The 8,123-nt window shown below is 48.4% G+C and overlaps 1 protein-coding gene across 1 annotated transcript in view; it reads left to right on the forward strand.

Moving 5' to 3' along the window:
* Positions 1 to 6,888, forward strand: part of LOC139156237 (seizure protein 6-like) — a 47,514-nt gene extending 40,626 nt beyond the window's left edge. The window contains 5 exon segments of the mRNA XM_070731561.1: positions 1,918 to 2,115; positions 3,500 to 3,538; positions 5,758 to 5,878; positions 5,995 to 6,097; positions 6,853 to 6,888. Coding sequence (XP_070587662.1) covers positions 1,918 to 2,115; positions 3,500 to 3,538; positions 5,758 to 5,878; positions 5,995 to 6,097; positions 6,853 to 6,888 — 497 coding nt within the window.
* The last annotated feature ends 1,235 nt before the right edge of the window (positions 6,889 to 8,123 follow it).

The following is an 8,123-nucleotide window of genomic DNA, read 5'->3' on the forward strand; positions in this document are numbered from 1 at the left end:
TGGAGCACTGCAAACCATCATAACTATGAGTCATAACTATGAGGGTCTGAATTTTGATCACACGAGCCTGGAGATGCTGCAACGGTTGTTAAGCATGAAAAACGGTCATAAGTCCCTTTTTTCCTTGTCGTAACTTTGAACAATCACTAAATGAACTACAGACGAAGATTGCCTCAACAACTTCACAATGTGTGGACCAACTTCCAGAATTCCTCAGCCAACATGGGAATTCTGGGAGTTGAAGTTCACCCATCTTTTAAAATTGCAAGGTCTGAGAAACCTTGATCTTTAAAAGGCTGAAGGGTTTTCTCCTGGGACCGAGTAAAAAAAAATCTCTAAAAAAAAAAAAATCAACGAGAAAAATCAGTACCTGGCAGGAAAGGAGTTTGTAAGGTTTGTATTTAAATAGTGGTTTTGTTGTGGTCCATTTGCATCCTGCGCAAATAGTTATGAACTCAGAGACAGTGGAGGCATCCTGTGTTCCTGGCCCCCAAGACTGACAGCGAAGAGGACGTGGTATCAGATGCTGAAGAGCAACCAGGAGTTTCTGCACCTCCTGAGATGAGTGACTCAGGAGAAGAGGAGGAGCCTCTTCTGGATGCTAGGGTGCACAGGGCCTCTAGGAGGCAAGAGTGGTTACTCAGGAGGAGGTTTACTCATGAGTAGCATAAGGTGACCAGATTTTTACTTTGGTAAAGTGGGACACCATTGACTGGGGGGGCAGGACGGACAACTGAAAAATCTCTACAGACTTTTACCTCAGCGTTTAGATCAGATCCCATTGTCCTCTACAGCTATTTGCAACTTTCTTTTTTTTCTCCCCTACCCTCCCCACTTGGCTGCCCAGGCTGAAGGAAACTTCGCTCCATGCGCTGCAGCTCGGTTTGCCCTCCTTCGTGGCTTCAAACGTTTTTACCGGCACCGGCGAGTAGAATCTCTCAAGGGGAGGGGAAACTTGGAAGCCGCGAAGAAGCTCAGCTCAGCATGGGCCAATTTCCGGCAGTGCGGAAGCTGAAGTGCCTGCCAGGCAATTCCTTCAAGCCACGTGATTCGCCCGACATCAAAGGAGGAACAGCCGGTCCTTCCAACTCCAACATAATCTCCAGCCGGTGGTCAAACCGACTGGTATTTCTTCGAAAAATCGGGACTTTTTAGAACACCACAGGACGCAGGACAAATAGCTTAAAATCAGGACTGTCCCGCAAAAATTGGGACATCTGGTCACCTTAGAGTAGCACTGCAGGCTTTTGGGCCACGCCCTCGGGCTATTTAAGGGGGAGTCACGTGACCCTTCGGTGCAGAGAACAACGCAGTTTGTTCCAGAAAATCTAGTTTCAGCTCTTGAATTCAGTTTGTATTTTAAAAAATCACATTATTTGTTTCTGTAATGACCTCTGGGCTTCCAACCAACTTCTGTAAGTCTACGATAAGGACTATTACTACAATCTAGTAATTATTGCTGTGTTTACTTATTCTTGGGACCCTGGCTAGCTGCTAAGACTTTTATTAGTACTAAAATCTTTAATACTAACACCCAGTGTACATCTTATTTTGGGGTTCTCGGCACTGGGCCAGCACAAGTTTTATCTACAAAGGATATATACATAGACATACTTCAATCAGACCTCAAACAATCAGCAATTACAGCAGGGAAGTACCCATGGGGGATGGGGGGGAGAGAGAGATACAGGCCCCTTCTTGTTACAGCCTCTTAAAGTGATACCAGTCCAAACACCTTGCTGACTCTTTCCTAGCACTACATCCTCGTAGTAGCTGGTCAGCTCTTAAATTATGGGTCTTCAACCTTGGCAACTTTAAGTCTGGAGGACTTCAATTCCCAGAATTCCCCTGGCCAGCTTGGCTAGTCCACTCTTCAATGCTCACCCTGACGGAATCCTGACCTTCTCTTAATTCCAGCCGAGGTCTATGAACCCTGCTCCAACCCAGGTGGACCCGAACACAGCACTCAGCACCCCGAAAAGCGGCTCTACCAAACAGGGACTACCCTGCGCTTCACCTGTGCCACCGGTTACCTGCTGCTGGGCAACGCCGTCCTCCGATGCCTGCCTGGACACCCCTCGCGCTGGAGTGGCCCTACCCCGCTTTGCAAAGCCGGTCAGTCTTTGTGGGGTTGGGGGGGACATGGTGGGTCAGTTATCCGGAACCCTCTGCATGGAGTGGGAAGACCCCCACATTCTCCAGGTAATCCTCGAGATATGCAAAATGCACAGGTGCAGTATATGTGGTACCTTGCTCAGTAGTAGTAACTGTGAGAGGGATCTTGGAGTCCTAGTGGACGACCATTTAAATAGGAGCCAGCCATGTGCAGCAGCTGCCCAAAAAGCCAACACAGTTCTAGGCTGCATCAACAGGGGGAGAGAATCAAGATCACATGAAGGGTTAATATCACTTTACAAGGCCTGGGTAAGGCCACACTTAGAATATGGCATTCAGTTTTAGTAACTACGATGCAAAAAGACTCTGGAAAGAGTGCAGAGAAGAGCAACAAAGAGGATTTTAGGGGACTGGAGGCTAAAACATATGAAGAACGGTTGCAGGAACTTGGCATGGCTCGTTTAATGAAAAGAAGGACCAGGGGAGACAGGATAGCAATCTTCCAATATCTCAGTGGTTGCCCCAAAGAAGAGGGAGTCAAGCTATTCTCCAAAGCACTCGAGGGTAGAACAAGAAGCAATGGGTGGAAACTAAATAAAGAGAGAAGCAACTTAGAACTAAGGAGGAATTTCCTGATAGTTAGAACAATTAATGCGTGGAACAGCTCGTCTCCAGACATTGTGAATGCGCCAACACTGGAAACTTTTAAGAAGATGTTAGATAACCATCTGTCTGAAGTAGTGTAGGGTTTCCTGCCTAAGCAGGGGGTTGGACTAGAAGACCTCCAAGGTCCCTTCCAACTCTGTTGTTGTTGTTAGAAACATTGAAGATTGATGGCAGAAAAAGACCTCCTGGTCCATCCATATTAGATTTGTCATAGGCTGTTTTATTATTGTTGTTAGCCGCCCTGAGTCTACGGAGAGGGGCGGCATACAAATCTAATAAATAAATAAAATAAATCTGCCCTTCTACTATTTCCTGTATTTTTATCTTAGGATGGATAGATGTTTATCCCAGGCAGGTTTCACTTCAGTGACTGTGGGTTGACCAACCACGTCTGCTGGAAGTTTGTTCCAAGCATCTACTACTCTTTCAGTAAAATAATATTTTCTCACGTTGCTTTTGATCTTTGCCCCAACTAACTTCAGATTGTGTCCCCTTGTTCTTGTGTTCACTTTCCTATTAAAAACACTTCCCTCCTGAACCTTATTTAACCCTTTAACATATTTAAATGTTTCGATCATGTCCCCCCTTTTCCTTCTGTCCTCCAGACTAGACAGATGGAGTCCATGAAGTTGTTATTATTATTATTATTAAAATCGCTTTGGGCATTGCCAGCTTGTGATGCCCCTCCATAATGCCCCCCCCTCTGCTTCCTTTGCAGCCTCCAGCAATGAGTTTTATGCCAACCCGAAGTTAGACGGTAAGAGGGGGGGTCCCCAAAACCTCCTTTTCCCAGGTGCTGCCTTCTTCTGCTGGGGGTGTGAGGGGTGTGTGCAGGATGGCCAGGTGCAACCACACTCTGCCAGTGTTTGTGTGCATCCACCTGGCTGTGACGATCTTTCTCAAGGTTCCAGGGAGCATCCAAGCTAAATCTGAGTCAAGGCTCAAAGCTCCAATGTGTTTCCGGAGCCACCCTGGCACCCACCCTGGGAACCTGAATCTGTGTTTCCCATCCAGTTAAAAGTTCACATCCTTTGTTCCCCCACCCACCCACAACCTTGTCACATTGTCCAAGGAAGGATGGGGAGGGAGGAGGGAGGGAGGAAGTAGTCAGGGTGGGAGGGAGGAAGGAAGGAAGGGGGGAGGAAAGGAGGAAGGAGGAGAGAACAAATGAAGGAAAGAAGGAAGGAAGATGAGAAGGGAGGAAGGAGGCAGGGTGGGAGGAAAGGAGGGAAGGAAGGGCAGAGGAAAGAAGGAAGGAGGGAGGAAATGAAGGAAGATGGAGAGAAAGGAAGGAAGGAGAGGGGGAGGAAATGAAGGAAAGAAGGAAGATGGGAAGGGAGGAAGGGAGGAAGGAAGGAGGCAGAGTGGGAGGAGGGAGGGAGGGAAGGAGGGAAGGAAGGAAGGAGAAAAGAAGGAAGGAGAGAGGGAGGAAATGAAGGAAAGAAGGAAGATGGAAAGGGAGGAAGGAAGGAGGGGGGGAGGAAATGAAGGAGAGAAGGAAGGAAGGAAGATGAGAAGGGAGGGAGGAAGGAAGATTTATTTTATTTTATTTTAAATTATTTATTTATTTGTTTATTTTGTCCAATACACAATAATACACAATGAAGGTTATAGAGATATAGTAGAGAAGAAATATGAGATAAAGGAGAGAAAATTGGACAGGGGACGGAAGGCACTCCAGTGCGCTTATGCACACCCCTTACTGACCTCTTAGGAATCTGGAGAGGTCAACCGTGGATAGTCTAAGGGTAAAGTGTTGGGGGTTAGGGGATGATACTACAGAGTCCGGTAATGAGTTCCACGCTTCGACAACTCGGTTACTGAAGTCATATTTTTTACAGTCAAGTTTGGAGCGGTTAATATTAAGCTTGAATCTGTTGTGTGCTCTTGTGTTGTTGTGGTTGAAGCTGAAGTAGTCGCCGACAGGCAGGACGTTGCAGCATATGATCTTGTGGGCAATACTTAGATCTTGTTTAAGGCGTCTTAGTTCTAAACTTTCTAGGCCCAGGATTGAAAGTCTAGTCTCGTAGGGTCTTCTGTTTCAAGTGGAGGAGTGAAGGGCTCTTCTGGTGAAGGATCTCTGGACATTTTTGAGGATGTTAATATCTGAGATGCGATATGGGTTCCAAACGGATGAGCTGTATTCGAGGATGGGTCTGGCGAATGTTTTGTAAGCTCTGGTTAGTTGTGTGAGATTGCCGGAGCAGAAGCTACGTAGGATTAGATTAACAACTTTTGAGGCCTTCTTGGCTATGTTGTTGCAGTGGACTTTGGCACTTAAGTCTTTTGTTATTAGTATCCCGAGGTCCTTGACCGAGTGGGGATTATCTGTGATAATTTGTTTATTAAGTTTGTATTTCAAGTTCTGATTCTTTTTGCCAATGTGTAGGACAGAGCCTTTGCTGGTTGAGATTTGGAGTTGCCATGTGTTGGACCAGTCAGAAACTGAGTCTAGGTCTTTTTGTACAGTAGTTGTGTTATCGGTGGTGTTGAAGAGTTTTACATCGTCTGCAAAAAGAACACAGTTGCTTGATGGGAAGGAAGGAGGGGAGGAAAGAAGGAAGGAGGGAAGGAAAGAAGGAAGGAGGGAAGGAAAGAAGGAAGGGGGAGGAAAGAAGAAAGGAGGGAAGGAGGGAAGGAAGGAAGGGGGAGGAAAGAAGAAAGGAGGGAAGGAGGGAAGGAAGGAAGGGGGAGGAAAGAAGAAAGGAGGGAAGGAGGGAAGGAAGGAAGGAAGAGAGGGAGGGAGGGAAGGGGGTCTCAGGAAGTCTTTAGTACTTAGCCACCACAGGTACCCCCAACATGCGCCCACTGTAGCCCTGCCCATAGCCACCACCACCACCCCATGCCCCTGCCCAGCCCTCCTCCAAGGTGGGACCCTCACTGAAATGAACCCTGACCCCCCTGACCCCCCTGCCCTCCCCCACCCTCTCTGCTGCTCTGAAGTCGCTCCCCAAAAGTCCCCTTTTCTCCCTGCAGCCATGGCCAAGGTGATGCCGGCCAGGGACCCCCTGCAAGGCTCCAGCGTGGCTTTGGCCGTCTTCCTCCCGGTGGCCATGGTGGGGCTCCTTCTGGGCACCATCTACCTGTGCATTTCCAGGTGAGCTGCCGTGGCAGGGCAGGAGGGCTGACCGGAGGGACGGGGGGACATAGGGCACCCTTATCCCCACCCTTGTGCCTTGACCCCCACCAGCCCCCTCCTCTCCGTCTGCCCAGGCACCAGGGAAAGTCCTCGTTGCCAGCAGCCCTCTCGGCTTCACCCTCCTATGACCAGATGGCGGACGAGGCGGCCTTTGACAACCCCACCTATGAGACTGGAGTAAGTGGGGGGGGCTTCCTTGCCCAAAGAGAGAGGGGGGCACTCAGTGGGGGAGAGGGGGGGTGTGCATGGAGAGAGGGGGGAGTGAGGGAGAGGAGGGAGAGGGAGAAAGAAATAGATAGGATAGATAGATAGATAGATAGATAGATAGATAGATAGATAGATAGATAGACAGACAGACAGACAGACAGACAGACAGACAGACAGACAGACAGACAGGCAGGGAGACAGGCAGATAGGAGATAGATAGAAGGATAGATAGATAGATAGATAGATAGATAGATAGATAGATAGATAGATAGATAGATAGTTTGTTAGTAGATAGATGATGATGGATGAATGGATGGAGAGATAGATAGATAGATGATAGACAGACAGACAGACAGACAGACATTTAGTTAGTTAGTTAGTAGACAGATGATGGATGGATGGATGGAGAGATAGATATATGATAGATTAGATAGATAGTTAGATAGGTAGGTAGGTAGGCAGACAGGCAGACAGACAGACAGACAGACAGACAGACAGACAGTTAGTTAGTTAGTTAGTAGATGGATGGATGGATGGATGGATGATACATAGACAGACAGACAAAGAGCTAGGTACATAATGACTTTAGACCAATCAGCAGGAGATCCCCCCACTCTGCTTTGGGGGAGGGGTTTCCTTGTTTAACTTGTTCCTGGGGGGGAGACAGAGCGCCTGACACCCCCCCCCCCAAGGGCCCAACCCTCTGCAGACTTTTCTCTCTGCAGGAGATGCCGGCGGCAGCGTATGAAGTCTCCATCTAGGGCAGAAGCCGTGGCCCGTTAAGGGGGGGGAGCTGGAGGGGGCCAGCCCCACCCGCCTGGATCATGTGAGGCTTCCCCCCATGCCTCCCCCCCACTGCACTGAGAAAGGACCTGTAAATACCTCCCGGTCAGAACTTCCCTGGAGGATCATCAGCTGGGGGGGGGGCAGCAGGGGCTGCTGGCGGATGGTGCACCCCCTTTCCAGGACCTCAAGGCAGCTGCAACGTTGCCCCCCCAGCCCTTTCTCAGCTGGTGGGGGCTTCTGTCCTGCTAAAGCCACCTGGGATCCTCCTGTCCATCTTCCCTGCAAACCTCTCTAAAAATGGACAATTTTCAGCAACCCTAATGGGATCCCCAACTTTTTCAAGCCTTGGATGAGACCCCCCCAAAACAGCCTGCAACCCAGTGAGGGTCCCCAGGAGCAAGACCCCTCCTCCTGTTAGACCCCCACCCCTCTGCTTCCTCTCCGGAATAAATATCTACGGGGGTTCTCCATCCTCTCCAGGCTGGAGTGGTCAAACCAAAGGGGCTTTTCCCCCTGAAAGGCAGCTACTGGAATTCTTCTGTTCTGTTTTTTTCCTTGAAAAACCTTTCGCTCCCCATATCAAGAAGCTTCTTCGGTTCTGCTCACCCCTCTGCCTTCTTCTGTGGGACTGGCTGAAAACCATACCCGAGTGTAGAAGGGCAAAATTTTGCCTTGGTTTGTGACAAGTTGCAGAAATAATTCCCCTTTTTTTAAAAAAAAAACCAACAACCCAAAAGTGTTCTATGCCAGGCGTAATCAAATTGGAAACACTCTCCACTTCTTTAAACAAACTTAATTTTTCTCCAAGAAGTCACATCATCTCACCCCCAAGCAGCTTGTTATGTCTCTGTAACATGGCATTCCAAACTGAAGCCTCTGAATAATTACTCCGGGACCCTCGCCAAAGGGTTAAATCATTGCGGCCTGCTTTTAGATAAGTCCTCAATACATCAAATTAGCGCCGGCAGTTTACCAAACGTCTAGGCATGTCAACATTTCAGGCGAGGGGCCTTTTTAGAGCAGAAGGCCAGGATTTTCTCAGCAGATTTATCGGATCATACGGAAATGGACCATCATTTTTGAAAAGTTGCAACTCCACAAACATTTACCCAGACTCCCATTCCAAATCAGCAACTCTAGAATTACACCGTACAGATTACTTCCTTTCCCTCTAGAATTCCTCCTGTCTACTCTGAAGACTTCTAAATCT

Source organism: Erythrolamprus reginae, chromosome 1 (genome assembly GCF_031021105.1).
Source record: "Erythrolamprus reginae isolate rEryReg1 chromosome 1, rEryReg1.hap1, whole genome shotgun sequence".
NCBI classification, from domain to species: domain Eukaryota; kingdom Metazoa; phylum Chordata; class Lepidosauria; order Squamata; family Dipsadidae; genus Erythrolamprus; species Erythrolamprus reginae.